This window comes from Phoxinus phoxinus (assembly GCF_949152265.1).
Source record: "Phoxinus phoxinus genome assembly, chromosome: 10".
NCBI classification, from domain to species: Eukaryota; Metazoa; Chordata; class Actinopteri; order Cypriniformes; family Leuciscidae; genus Phoxinus; species Phoxinus phoxinus.
Window position 1 is genome coordinate 20,428,826 of NC_136885.1, and position 14,731 is coordinate 20,443,556.

Below are 14,731 nucleotides of genomic sequence, written 5' to 3' on the forward strand. Positions count from 1 at the left end.
TGCATATATGAAATTATTTTACATGCGGGCTAGAAAATTAACAATATTATCTCATTTTAGAAACGATTGGCTTATTTTGCATGGCAAAACAACACTTATTTCATGAACACTGGAAAGTACAGCGGACGCCTTGGCACGTGATGCAGGTTTTTTTTTTTTTCAGTCTAGCAGCGGGTCACTGACTACACGTTTGCGCCCCCTTTATTTTCATATGTATGTCTGGCTTATGCCTTTTCCCTCCATACAAAAAGGTTATTCTCTTGCGGGTAAGAATTCTGCTGAATTATTTTTTTTATAAAGCCTGATTTAAATAACTTAAAATATAAATATGTCCCTCGTTTGGGCTTTGTTTGATACGGCTTTGGCTAGGGAACTTGATTTTTACTCTACACCAAGTTTAACATCGAACTCAACAGCCTGCTAATGTGATAGCCGCTTAATAAATAAGAAAAGCATTGCGCCGTTTAAACCGCTACAGTTTCGTTTTGACTGATATCGGCGCATTAGTAGTGGGACTAATTTCAATACATTAAGTAATGAGCTTGTTAGCTACATAGCATTGGTTTAGTTTGCAGATAATAAAGGCCATTGTAGGCCTCGTTAGCCGGTAGCATGTAGCTTAGCATAGCTTAGTTAATGCGAACAAACGGTAGGCGGCTCTAAAACGCACGATTGGAGACGTTTAGTATCCTAACACTTTTCTCAAATGAAACCATTTGTTATATTATGGACAATATTATTACAGTGCAGTGATTGTTAAGTTCTTCGTGCGTGTTAGGCAAATGTATCTTACTTTTAAGCTTGCCAGCTATGCTGTGTGTTTTAATGGCTCGGCTGACTTGTAAAACTTCATTCTGAAAGATGAAGTAACGTTACGTTGAAACGGTTCAATTACGTTCTTACGTTGTTTATTAATTTGAGTGGAACTTTTTAAATGGGTGATAGGATTTTGTGATGTACGCTCACTAGTATGTTTATACCCTATATATTTGAATATTTAGACTATCGTCTCTTCGTTACAGTGAAATTTACAGCAGGTGTACATTGAATCCTTAAGCCCACATTATGGACTCTGACATACTGAACATAGAGGAGATAGTAATGGGCGGTGGAGAGACTGCTGCCCCTGCTGAACTGCCCCCTGTGAAGACAGAGGTTGCCTACACCACCTCCATTCAGAATCGTGCTCCACTTCCTATCATTCAGTCATGTAAGTGTGATGGGAAATCATTGATGTTGTAATGGAATCAGTTATGGAATTGGAAAGATGTCCCTCCAGCTTATAAATGCATGTTTCTAATTTGCACCTATTGCAGTGTTATGCCAGTTTTCAAATAGCGCAATGGTGAATGGTGTCCTAGCATTTTTATTTTAAATCAGGGATAGAATAATTTACTTTTAAGTCTTGGGAAGTAAGTAAATAGTACATGATTCAGATATTACTGGATTAATATTATCATGTTATGCTTATCACACAGCTAAATCCTTTCTTTTAGTAATTTTAGAGGTTTACTTTTAGAAGGTTATAGGTTTTTTAGAGAGTTTTTTTGTCTTAATGTTACACTAGGTATATACGTTTATTCTAAACTTGTAAATGGCATTGCCTTCCATTGCGATGTTTAAATGTGTCGCTCTCTCTCTCTCTCTGTGTGTGTATTTAGACCAGCATGAAAGTCTGCAGTGTTTCCAGTGTTTTATTACTTTCTGCAACTCCAAAGCCAAGGAAAGGCACATGAAGAAGAGTCATCGGGAAGAATACAAACAGCAACTTCAGCAGGTTAGTAATGAACCATTGATAGCACAGAAGCACATATCTCTTAGGATTCAGTCATTTACAACATTCACAGTTTGATTTGGGGGGAACTGTTTCTGAGTTTTTCTTCACCAGTAGACCAGATGCCAATTTTTTTCTGTCAAAATGACTGAAAGTACTTTAAATGATCAGTTAATGTTATTAAATTACATACATTTATTTGGTTTAATCTACTCTACTATTATCAAGGGGTTTTGTTTCAGATATTGTGATGTCAGCTTTATTTGACAGACTTAAAGGTATAGCGGAGGATCTTTCCTAATTTTAGAAAAGACCCGCCCTCTCCAATTTTTTAAAAAACTGCACATGCGCAACACTCTATTTGCTCCCAAGAGGCAGGGCTAGCATCGCTAATCATAGCTTACATTAACTTTTACTAGCAGTGATTTTAAATGGATTTCTCCAAATAGCATGACAAACTTTACCTGTCTAGTAGAATCTTCGCGACTGCGGCATTAGTGGGAAGCCCAACCTGTGCTTTTAGCGCACGCCAGCGTGTGAAATATTCACCCAAAATCACTCTGGTCTTGTTTCTATATTCTGCAGCCTTTCTCTTCTTATCATACACTTCGTATACATTTTTTCTCTTTCGACCCTTAGCCATTTTCAAAGGAATGGCTGAAACCGTAACTCATCACACATAATACACCTGAAAGTGCGCATGCGCAGAAAGCGAAAACTACATGGGGACGAGCACGTACGACGGCCTGACGTAAACATATCACCAGAATGTTTGACACTTAGGGGGACCAATAGTATAGGCTACCCACCCGGAAAAAGAAAATCCTCCGCTATACCTTTAACAAACTGAATGCTGTGAGATTGCCACCAGGTGAAATAGATCCTTTTTCAGAGTAGTTATTTGCACTGTGATTCTCTTTTATTTTTAACATTGTGGATGGATGCAATACACCTGTTGTTTGAGTCCATGCTAAAAGTGATGTATGATTTGCGAAATAATTATGCTGCCATATATCTATTATAACTTATTCAATAGACTAATAAATGAAGACTTAAGATGCAAAAGCCTCTAAGTCCATCTAACGGTTTTCTTTAATATTAAAAATTTTATCATGCTCCTATGTATAGGTTTCTACCCAAGTACCGACATTTCTGAATGGGCTGAGGCTGGGATTTAGTGAGTTTATAGTGAAAGTATTTGATGAACGTATACTATGTGCGGAGAGCATTCACTCAATATTATTATCTCATTTTTTACATAGGTGGTTTTTAGAGACTTTTGAATCGGTGGTCTTCAAATATAACTAATAAACTTAGCAGAGACTTCTGCAAAAATCTCAATCTGTTTTTTAATGTTCATTCAAACATGAAATGATTGTGGTTTGAAAAGGATGCATGTTCACATACCTGTTGCCTTTGCATCAACAGTGCGATACTCTGTTCACATGCTACGTGTGTGATCGAACCTTCCCCTCTTCTGAGGAGCTGACACAACATCAGTCGACCCACAACAAGGAGGACAAGCCCTTCAAATGTGCACACTGTCAAGAAAGCTTCCGCACATTCTCAGAGGTGAGAGGAGGTTTATATTAATTGGAACTGAAAATGCTTTAATGACTCTATATTTATATATTTCACATAATTTTTATTAAATGCTGTCCATTGGACGTGATGTTTTGTAGTATAAAAGTATCTTAAAGGTTTAATTTACTCAAAAAAATAAAAATTCTGTCACCGTCATGTCGTTCCAAAACCGTAAGACTTTCATTCATCTTTGGTACACAAATGAAGATCTTTTTGATGAAATCTTAGAGCTTTCTGGCCCTCAATCGACAGCTACACAACTACCACTTTGACGCTTCAAAAAGTTCATAAAGAGATTGTAAAACTAATCTATATGATTTAAGCGGTTTAGTCCAAAATTTTCAAAAGAGACACTATCTTAATATGATAAACCCATTTAATTTAGGCACATATAAACACTGATCAGTGAACATAAACAGAAGCTCAACCGTACATGCTTGATGTGCGAGAATAAAACTCATTGGTTCTTGTGGAAGCTCAAACGTGCTGCGTAACACAGGAGAATGAAACTCATTGGTTCTAGCACATCAAACGAACATGCTTTGGCAACTATGTACTGTTGATTTACACATGCCATGCTTATATTTGGATTTTGTATAATTGAAAATGTAAGCCTATGTTTGATAACAATTCAACATGCATTACTTTCTTTCCACAAGTTAACAACGCATCGACGCCAGGTATGCCCTGAACGTCAGTTTGTGTGCAAAGAATGCAATGAGACGTTTCGAAGCCCTGGACTTTTGCGCAACCATCGTTTGGCCCAGCACCCCGTGCCCCTGGATGAAGAAGAGGCAGAGGATCCCACAAAGACCTACCGCTGTGGAAAATGTGGTAGGGGGTTTGAAGAGGAGGCCGAGCTCCTGCAACATCAGGAGAACCACGCAGGTGACCGCCACTGCAATGGTAGCGCTGCCGTCAAACGTCGAGGGAGACCGCCGAAAACTGAGGCCACAGCTGCCAGTGAAAAGAAACTGAAGCGAAAGAAGGAGGAAGAGGCAGAGGAGCCTGAGGAAACCAACAATTCAGAAGACGCTTCTGCAACACCAGCTACAGCTGAATCGAAGACAGGAGGAAGACGAGGACGCCCAGCCAAATCTACCCAGGGGCCCAAGGCAGAAGATGATGAAGCAGAAGATGATGACAAGAAAGCTGTTCCTCAGCCGGCCCGGCAGATCCCTTGCACTGAATGTGACCTCAATTTTGCCTCCCTGGCGCAACTTCGAGCACATAAGAAAGAGAAGCACACGCAGCGGAAGCCTCACCCTTGTGAAGAGTGTGAGGAGAGTTTTAACCGACCTGCACAGCTGGAGGCCCACATGGCTCGGGCACATAGTGCTGGTCGGTACACCTGCCCCACATGTGGGAAAAGCTTTGGCAGAGAAAGTAACCTGAAGGCTCATCAACAGAGCCATGGAAAAGAAGAGAAGCCAGTCGGAAAGAGATAATTCAGTTCGGGAGAATTTTGAGGGTCTATGTTATCAGAAGATGAATTCAATTTTTTTAAATTTTGTGTATAGAAATGTAGGTGGGGAAAGGGTTCACTTTAGATTTGAAGTTGTAACATAGTGGGGATCCTTCAACTGTGTGACACTCGAGATCAACACAATGTGAACATGTTATTTGTGAAAACTGGAAACCCAAAGGGTAGTGTGTTCACAGTTAACTAATGGTATCCATGTTTGGGTGCCTCATTGTATCTTGACGTCTGTACATAGCTTTGGCATGGCAAGTAACAAAGGATTCATACCACGACTGAATTCTCATTTGTAGGGATAACCATGTTGTAACTAATACCATCAAGAGAAAACCACGGAAAAGCCTTATTATATTGGCTTCACATTGTTGTTTTATTTCTTTTCTCTCTTTTCCCCCCAAATTTTAAAGTTTTTTCTATGAATATAATGTGTTATTGTTTTTACATTATTTTTAGAAGTGTGTACAATGGTGAGTGGAAAGATTTACTAAATGATTGTTTTCTGATGAAATTGGCTAAATTTTATTTCAAACGTTTTCATTTTCTACTGGTATGATTTGACTTGAACTTATATGTTACCCACAACTAAGACAGTTCTCTGAGTGAAGTAAATGTCTGAATAATTAATTGAAAATATTTTAAATGTCATTTGATTTTTTTCTGTGTTGCTATTCATTATTTGCACACTACAGCATTTGCACTTGTGAAACCAGTGGTCAAGCTTATTTTTTAAATTTGAGCAATATCTGCACTACTGATCATTCATGAAGGAGAACAGTGGATATATCTAAAACTGCAATTGTCAGACCAAACCTTTCCCTTTCGTTGCGGTTCCAGTTAATCTTTGGTTATTAAGCTCGGTGTTAGGGTACTTGCACTAAATGTTTAAGATTGTTTGATGAGCTAGAACATGATATCTGCACAACACGTTACGTTTATTAACCGGCATTGAGCAAGGTGGATATGATGATTTCCGTGACACCGGAAATGCCGGTGTCTTCCGGTGAGCAAAACATTTTGGTTACTAAAGTGAATTAATTTAAAATGGAAACTAGACTAAGATAATTTTCATAAAGAATAAGAATGCCTAAAAGTTAAGTGGGTTTTTGCACGAGCAACCAGGTGGGGGAAAAAAATCCACAACGAATTTCTTTCGCAATCTATTAGAAAAAACAACACGAGGCTGCGAGACAGGTTGATAAAGGAACCCCACATCTAAACCTGTTTATGCAGCATTTTACTTCTGGTAAATATTTGGTCTGTGCTGAACTAATATGAATTGGTGAACAACTCGATCTGATCTCACCTTGAGGTGCGGTGACGTATTTAATTTTTAGAGGTCGACATTCATAAAGTACGAAGGATTGCGAAAATCAATAAATATGTTAAATTTAATGTAGAATATAAAATGATGACATCAACAATTCAGACTTTCTATTTGAATAGCAGAGAAAAGCAATGGACTGAGACGACATAACATAAAAGTTCTGCCAGCCAGGTAATGTCTTGTTTTTTGGTGTTGTTTATAAACGCAGAGATGGTTCAGTCAGATCCGAAACGAAGCCACGCCCCACACACAACGCGTTGCTAAACGCAACCGTTGCAGTTATAGTAGAATAAGAAAATGTGCAATTATATTATATTAATTTCTGCCCTTTCACAAACTGAGAAACCAAAAATTATTTTAAAACATAAGGATAAAATGATTACGGCTACATGTCCGCTTTGATTGTTTTTTATGAATACCTCACTAACTCTCCCCTCCTACAGACGGCAGCATTAACATTCCAAGCAGATATTTTATACCGGAAGTATCACATGGAGACAGTGGCTTATTTCACCTTATTGCTTCTGCATGCTCATGCAATCTAATTTGAGTTTTATCACAGTCAAGATAAAAACAGGTTTCACATTGGCGGTAGTTACGATCTCGCATTATACAGCTGTGTTTTAATTTTTGAAATAGATGGTTGTTGAGCAGTTTAACCCGCCATTATCAGAGATTCATTGTTTCATTACTAAACAGTAACGTTAGATCCTGGAGCGAAGGTGCTTGGAAATGTTCGTCGAAGACTCCTAGGTAATATAAATGAAGTAAGCTTACTACTACATTCACTGTAGTGGTTGAATTGACACAACAAAATGCTTAAAATGTCACTGTGTCATGCAGCAATGCAGTTCATGATAGATGTTGTAACACTGTTTATGTCTGAAATCTCTTTCTCTAATACTACTTGAATTCTGTTACAACCAGGGTCCGAATATAATATAACAAAAAGTTATATATATATAATTTATTTAATAATCTGATTTCATTAATAAAGGTTACTTACTATTTCATGGCATTGGTATAAATGGATAAGTTCTCACCTCATTAAGGTTAGAAGTGCCTATGTGAAAAATGTGACCTTTTAATTAAAATATATATTTTTAAATAAAACCCAGATCGCTTTGCCCTGATAGCAAAATTAATACAGTATTTCTCTTCTTCTTTTTCCCCCCCAAGACACCATGTCAGAGTTTACACTAGATATCCAGCTGACAGAGTTAGGTTTTCGAAGCTGGAATTTCCCTCTCTGTGACCCACAGAATGTTAAGGAGACATTTTTGCCAACCCCGAACAGCATTGAAAAGACAGCACCTGAGACTGAAATACCTGTAGACTGCCAAGAAGATGCCTGCATTGTCCCTAGTGCATCGGCTGACAAAAGCTTTCTGCTGGACCATCAGTATTCCTCTCCCTTCAAACAGGACTCATCTATAGAGGAAACTGCTCAAGGTAATTCAAAAATAATTTCCTCAGAGGAGGATAAAGTCGTTTGCAATTCATGGAAAAGAGAAAGAAGAGAGGGGACAGAACAGAAAAACGATGACAAAGAACAAAGTGGACAAGAGGTAAAGAACAATTACGAAAAGGAACAGAATTCAGAGGGGAGCCCGAAAGCCTCCAGTCTTACGACAGATGGCGCTATATCTAATGAAGAAAGGACAGATGAGGATGTGGATTTTGTTTTGACTGATGATGATGTTGTTGATGATGAGGAGGAGGAGGATGATGATGTTGAGGAGGATGTGGACGAAGATGAGGATGTTTCCTGGCCAGGTATTGTATAGTTTTCCAAATAATGGATTGTGATTTAATTAAGTATTTTGTAGATTTTGCTGAGCTTAAAACTACGAATTTTGCACTGTTGGATCAGAATTTTTTTTCTTGCCCCACCACAAAAAAAAATACTACATTCCAATACATTGCACAATGTGTGTGTGTGTGTGTGTGTGTGTGGCTCAATTCCCTTAATTACCCTGTGCTATCATCTACAATTAATCTTAATATAAACATATAAATATACATTTAAATCTTTAGCAGTAGCACAGTGCAAAAAAAGTGATCCAAAACGAAACATTTTAAAAACAATTATACGGTAGTTAATGTATATTGAGAAATATTTTAAATAATAGATTTTTTTTTCAATTCATTTATGCAAAATAGTGAGAATGGAAAGTAAATAATATTGGTACAAAACTAATTATTTTATCTTCAGCAATTATGTGTTATTCAATATTTTGTTAACGTGTACAATCTACTTTTTTTTTTTTTATATATATTATAATTATTACAGCTATAAATTCATAAACACTTTTTCTGGATAATAAAAAAATATTACTGATTGGTTAGTAATTTCCATCTTAAGTGAATCTTCACTTGCCTCATGATTCGATTATAGAAACGGTGTATTTTCGGTGCATCACGATGCATCTTTTCCTTCAAATATTTTATTAATATTATACATTTTTGTTGTTGTTTTATATTTGTTATTAAAAATAAGAACAAAGATGCAAAAAAACAAACTCGGAAACACAAGTGCTTTGCTTCGGAAGGACATGCTAAACTCTTTTTATAATAAGAGTACTTGTGTGACAGGTAAATTTTTTTGAAGATCGATTATTTTATTTTTATGCAGAATCCGTCACATCAGCATCGCGATGCATAAAAATAGCAATATTCCGCTGCTCTACATTCTAACTAATGATTCCAGTGGCCTTTCAGGATCTGTTCATGCAAGTTTTTTCTTCAATTTCAGAGACCAATGGATGTGGAGAGAACGAAGAGAATCGCTGCCATGTGTGTGACCTTACCTTCTCCTCTCTCTTCCTACTCCGAGAACATTTAAATATGCACACGGGTGTTCGTCCCTACCGCTGCGATGAATGTGGCAAGCAGTTCTGCCAGTTAGTCAATTACCGCACGCACCTTCGCTCCCACTCGCACAAGGCCTCGATCCACTGTCGTGTTTGCTCAACCATCTTTGAGACAGAGGAACAGCTCCAGCAACACTTGGACACCAACCATTTTGAGAAAGAGTTCTACCAGTGTGATTTTTGCAAGCAGATTTTCACTGACCTAGATGTGTGCAAAGGTCATGTAGAAGCACACCGGCAACAGGCGAAGCGACATTTGTGCCTCAAATGCGGCTACAGTTTTCGCCATCGCAACTCGCTGCTCCGTCACTTGGAATGGCACAGCAGAGGCATCTTCTCCTGCTCGGACTGTGAGCGGACCTTCTCCAGCAAGGCTTCTCTGTTACGCCACAGGTTCTCTCACTTGGGCGTCTTGCCATATACGTGTCTAAAGTGCAAGCGTCATTTCCGCTTGCCCTCTCTTTACCACAGCCACGAGTGTAAGCCGGAGAGTATCCAGTGCATGGCGTGTTTAGTTTTCTTTCAGAGTCAAGAGGACTTTGACAAGCATAAGAAGGACACAGGTTGTTGGGGTCATCAAGGGGCCTTGCCTACCAAGAAAGATGAGATCCGGTGCATGGAGTGTGGCCAAGTCTTTGCAAGCGTTGAGGAATTAAAGAAGCATGGGAGCACTCACCAGAGGGTCCTAAAATGTTCTGAATGTGGGATGGGTTTCCGTTCGTCACTCATGCTTATGTCACACATGGGAGGGCATGCGGCGCAGCGGCCGTGTCTCTGCCAGGACTGTGGCCTGGGCTTTCCACATCAACAGGGTTATGACAGCCACCTGAAAACATGTGGAATAGTAACTCCACCAGTGGTAAGGTTTTAGTTTCTTTTTTTTCTTTTTCTTTTTTTTAAAATACCAAGTGTATTTAAAGTGTTGTATTTTTGTTAAATACAAACTGTACTTTAAAGCAGGGGTTTTCATAGGGGTTAAGGAGAATTGTAAAGAATGTTAATGTTAAAATGTTAATTAAAAGTTCACATTCATTGATTTTGGCATAAGTGTTTCTTTCTAGTATTAAAGCTGCAGTCCGGCACTTTTTTGGGTTTAAAAATATAAAAAAAGACATTTTTGAAAAAAAAACTTAACCAGCCAGTGTTCAAAACGATCTGCTTGCCTTACCTCGATTCAAAACGGTAAGCTTGTAATAATGATTTTAATTCCAGTGGTACTGGTGGATTTCCGCGGGAATTTCGAGCATGTCTTTGCGTCATTACGTTGCGTCATCTGTACACATAGAGAAGGAGTCCCCGGCTAGCGTGTGTGGATGATGGAGGTGGAGATTAGCTTAGCACTTGGTATGGCGGATCCCGAAAGTTTAAAGCGACAATCACCAGTGACAACTGGAAATTCACCAGTTGTAAAACCCAAAGACTTCGGACTTCAGAGTGGCTACAGAAAAAATATATTTTTCACGTTTTGACGTGATATAAAGCAATCGTTAGATTTAATCAGCATGATATAGCTACTGCAATGCTTCCCCCCACCCCCCGAATTTGGTCAGAACAAAAGTGAATGTTACTTACTTGTTCAGATGACATTTTCCGATTAAAATTCTAATGTTGACACTTTCAAAAAGTATACTCTGAGATTGCTGATGACAGTAGTACAGTATCCACAGCGACGCGGCAGCGACAGGTTCTCCTCAATACATTGTGTTCATCCGCGCTGTTTCATGCCGATTTACTACCCACGCACAGTTAATAATTCCGCGAATAACTGCAATTGCAGATTTCGAACAGAGATGGCGACAAAGAGGAAAAACGACGGACTGCAGCTTTAAGTAAAACTAATAAAAATATTTTTCGGAAATTGAAATAAAGCTAAAATCAAATAAAACATCAATATTGGATTAAAAACTTGAAAACTTAGAATGTTGCTTTGGCAACTATGTAAAATAAGTTTGTTGAAGTACTACAATTACTAAAAATAAATTAACGCTATATAGAAATAAAAACCAAAACTACTGAAAATTGCAGAAGCACATGACAAAATTACTAAAAGTTAAACTAAATTAAAAATGAAAATATTTAAATAAAAGCACACTGAAAGTATTAATTAGTACTATAGTATATATTATAGTATGCAAAAGTATATAAATAATACAAAATTAACAGTTTAATTCAGCATTCTAAAGACTGGTTTAGGTTCTAAAGTTATTTTTTAAATTGCCTTGCCACATACACAATTTCAAACACTAGGCACTTTTCACCTCTGTAAAAGTGCTTTAGTATGATTTTATAGTGAAAAGTGGTATATAAATAAATATAAACTTTGTATATAAACTTTTTTTCACGATTTGATGCAACATCGATTCTCTAAGCCAGAGATACGGTATTTGCAAATACCTCAAAACATACTGTGATATGATTAAATTAAGAGGTATACTGATTGATATAGTAATATTATGATATTTTTGCCTATTTTACTCAACCAGTTTGGTTTGAGGTTTTTTTTTTTTATCTTACAAATGCAACCATATATATAACATGAACATTTAACTGAAATGTGCAAATCCTGTATCCCAAACAATCCTGTATCTGGAAAAACACAAAACAAAACAGGCAGACAGGCTGATTGAAAAGGCAACTTCACTCTCTGACAGTAAGTGGAGCTCATGGAATAGCAAAGCAGGTTTCCACGTTTGCCACATTACACAAAAGTAGCACTAATAAACACTACTTTATTAGGCATTTTATGGAGTTAACATGAAAGGAAAATGCCATCGAAACTTTTCTGAAAACAAATGGTTCCCTTCAGAGGTACTGATATAAAAACGCCCCCCACACACACAAATTAAAAAATCCTCTGTGCTTTGCAGGAATCACGGTAAAAGCCTATTTCAATGTCAGAACAGAAAGCCAACGAGATTTGTTATGCAGTGAAGAAAATATCTATATCGTGATTTGTACACGTTGTATTGATGCATATCGTTAGTTATTTGATCAATGTATTGATCCATATTCATGTATTGTTACACTATTATAAATAATTTGAACTTTAAATTTCTGTTCTGGTTTACACATTTAAAAGTACTTTATTGAAGACAAAAAAATATAGTCAACTTAAATAAAAAGTCAAATATTTTCTGGTCAATTTTTCCAGATAAGTGTTTCTTTTTACAAATACAATGATATAAAATTAATTTAAAAAAAAAATTCCTGCTTAATATCAAAATATTCAGAATATATCAATGTTGAAAAAAATTCCCCATACTGTAATCTTATTCTGTTTACAGGCTTCTGTGAAGAAACCGAAACTGAAACCAACCCCTTCTACACAAATAATGAAACCAATTGCTCCTAACATTGTCTTCCAAACCATTGCTCAGGCCTCAAATCCTGTCCCAATCTCCAAAAGCTTGAAGGAGGTCTGCATGGTTCCATTAGGTGACCAGAATAAGCCTGCTGATAGTAGGTGGAAGCTTACCTTAAATAAAGAGCCTCTTCCAGGTATGCCTTTAGTCATGCTTGTGCCAGTTTCCACTGCACAGTACTCCTCTACCTCAGATTCTACCAAGAGATCCCAAAACTTTTTGCCATCCTCTCTAGTCTTAGAAACACGCTCATCTGCTCCACATGTAATTTCCATGCCGGTGGCCCCTCCTGGAACTCCTAGCAAAGAGGCAGAGAAAGACACTGTAGAGCCCTGCAGAACCAACATTCCTTCAAATACACTCATTCCTGTCGAAAGTCATGACAGTTCCTCCAAGAAGAGGTGGACCATTTTAGGAGATCAGGGTTCTGTTCAAGTTATTGATACAGAAAATGTAAAGGCTGCAGGTGCAGCGCAAGCGAATCAGGGAATGAACGGTACTACGCAAGTAGAGGTGGACAATGAGCAGAAAAATCAATCAAATGTGGAGCCTAATGCTTTGAGGGATGAAAAATCGCATCCAGGGTGTTCATCAGATGCCGCATCTTTCAATTTCATGTGCCCTGTGACGCCATTATGTCTAAAAAAGGTAAATGACCTCAACTCCTCGCCTGTAATGGCAGAAGTAGAAGTAAGTGTGCCTTTCATGAGAAAATCAGAGAAGCAAATGCTGGATACGCAGGACAGTACAGATCAGAGATTTTTCAAAGAAGTCAAGTCATCTGACAGGATGTGTGCAGAGTCACTAATGGATTTTACCATGACTGGGGACAATTCAGAAAGTGGTCCTCAGGGGCAAAACGAATCTGGTTTCGATTTAGAGGTGGAAATGAATGAAGATGAGGATTTGAGCAGCATGGAAGTGGAGATTGGTGATGAAGACAGCGGAGTGGATATGTTGGATGGTGAGCTTCATGAATGTGTGACTTGTGGACAAGTCCTTCCTGAAAAAGATATGACCCAGCACTACATGAAGCATGCGGCCGTCACAGACAGTCCTGAGTGCTCTCCTAGTAACTGTCCCTCTCACACTACAGAACAATCCCCTCCGTGTAGCCCATCAAGAAAAAGACTACGATCTGGTACAGAGCTGTGACATTTTGTTCAAGAGTATTTACTACCTTTTTATATTATTTTAAATTGATATGCCTGGTTATTAGTAATACACCATTTACTTAGAGTCCCAATAACTTTTACCCATTGGAAATTTGGGAAAGATTGGTCTATGTTAAAACCAAGTGCGTTTTGAATGTTTCACTTTTGCCATTTCTTTTTACGGTATCTTATTACATTTCCAGATTGTCGTGTAAGATACAATAAACGTAGATTGGGATGTTGGAATATATGCTGCTTTTTTCTTTCTTTTTTTGCTTTCTTTTTTTTATTTATTTCAGAGTCATTTGGGAAATTGAGGTAGTGTTAGATCAGCAGTTTAATTCTGGTCTTTTGCGTGAGACTGCACATCTTATCAGTCCTGCTGGTTTAAAGTTTCAGCTTCTGATTGTGACATTGTGTACCTTATCTTCTGTTCTTTATTCATTCCTGTTGTTGAGTTTCTGATGTTCAAAAGTGGGGGCTAAAAGTTTTTCTGTCAGCAAAAATAAATACTACAAATACCACAAAATGTCGTTTTCACTGCAAATTCAATAAATTATAAGATATTTGAAAATCACTAAAAACAATAATATATAGGGGGAAAACTGTTAAATGAATTGATATGAAGTGCATTTCTGTACTTCAAGGATGCTGGATATAAGGGTCAATGTATGTTTACTTAGTGTATAAGCATACGTAAGTTTTCATGAGTTGTATTGGGTGGTTTTCTTTTGTTCCTCTAAGTTATTTCTCCATTTTTGTAAAGGGGCATTTGAAAAGAAATACAAGCCATTTGTTAAGAGAAGCTGCAAGCTAACTAACTTTTTTTAATGACAGAAATGTGTGTTCTGTAACCTACTTAATGACTCTTAATTATTATTATTTTTAACTATGTGTTGGTGTACAATAAATTATTTAGTTTGGCTGCCGTCACTTTTAATAATCTAGAATCGTGATGTCAGTTGATACTGTTTCGGTGGTTCTCTGGAATTAATGCTGTATTGCAACTGAATTCAAAGTGAAATCTAGTTTTATTAAATAAAAATAACATTAAGGTCACATTTCTCACGGAGAAGACGGCTCGTTGTTACTGAGAGTAAAGTGAAATTGTTGGATAATAGACAACTCTTTATGGGTGTATTCAGATTTTTTATTCGCCAGCAAGGGTCTATTTAGCTCA

General features: G+C 37.5%; 2 protein-coding genes across 5 annotated transcripts; both read left to right on the top strand.

Annotated features, from left to right (window-relative positions):
- Positions 1–100: 100 nt before the first annotated feature.
- On the top strand, positions 101–5,471 carry znf576.2 (zinc finger protein 576, tandem duplicate 2). Its single transcript, XM_079624848.1, has 5 exons — positions 101–266; positions 1,023–1,210; positions 1,662–1,777; positions 3,203–3,346; positions 4,018–5,471. The coding sequence occupies exons 2-5, from the start codon at positions 1,066–1,068 to the stop codon at positions 4,804–4,806; spliced, it is 1,194 nt and encodes a 397-aa protein (XP_079480974.1). The 5' UTR covers positions 101–266; positions 1,023–1,065; the 3' UTR covers positions 4,807–5,471.
- A 416-nt stretch (positions 5,472–5,887) lies between these two features.
- On the top strand, positions 5,888–14,422 carry LOC307005067 (uncharacterized protein). Of its 4 annotated transcripts, XM_079624847.1 has the most exons (5): positions 6,007–6,081; positions 6,282–6,333; positions 7,342–7,938; positions 8,918–9,894; positions 12,320–14,422. In XM_079624847.1, exons 3-5 carry the CDS (start codon positions 7,347–7,349, stop codon positions 13,550–13,552), a joined length of 2,802 nt encoding a protein of 933 aa, XP_079480973.1. In that variant the 5' UTR covers positions 6,007–6,081; positions 6,282–6,333; positions 7,342–7,346; the 3' UTR covers positions 13,553–14,422. The 4 variants fall into 4 exon arrangements, with proteins under 4 accessions (XP_079480970.1, XP_079480973.1, XP_079480971.1 ...); XM_079624844.1 differs by lacking the exon at positions 6,282–6,333 and having other exon boundaries at positions 5,888–6,081; XM_079624845.1 differs by lacking the exons at positions 6,007–6,081; positions 6,282–6,333 and adding an exon at positions 6,502–6,915.
- The last annotated feature ends 309 nt before the right edge of the window (positions 14,423–14,731 follow it).

Coding starts and splice junctions, on each gene's coding strand:
- znf576.2 (XM_079624848.1), top strand. CDS start 1,066: ATGGACTCTGACATACTGAACATAGAGGAGATAGTAATGGGCGGTGGA. Junction 1,211..1,661: donor ACTTCCTATCATTCAGTCAT/GTAAGTGTGATG, acceptor GTGTGTATTTAG/ACCAGCATGAAAGTCTGCAG. Junction 3,347..4,017: donor GCTTCCGCACATTCTCAGAG/GTGAGAGGAGGT, acceptor TCTTTCCACAAG/TTAACAACGCATCGACGCCA.
- LOC307005067 (XM_079624844.1), top strand. Junction 7,939..8,917: donor TGAGGATGTTTCCTGGCCAG/GTATTGTATAGT, acceptor CTTCAATTTCAG/AGACCAATGGATGTGGAGAG. Junction 9,895..12,319: donor GAATAGTAACTCCACCAGTG/GTAAGGTTTTAG, acceptor TTCTGTTTACAG/GCTTCTGTGAAGAAACCGAA.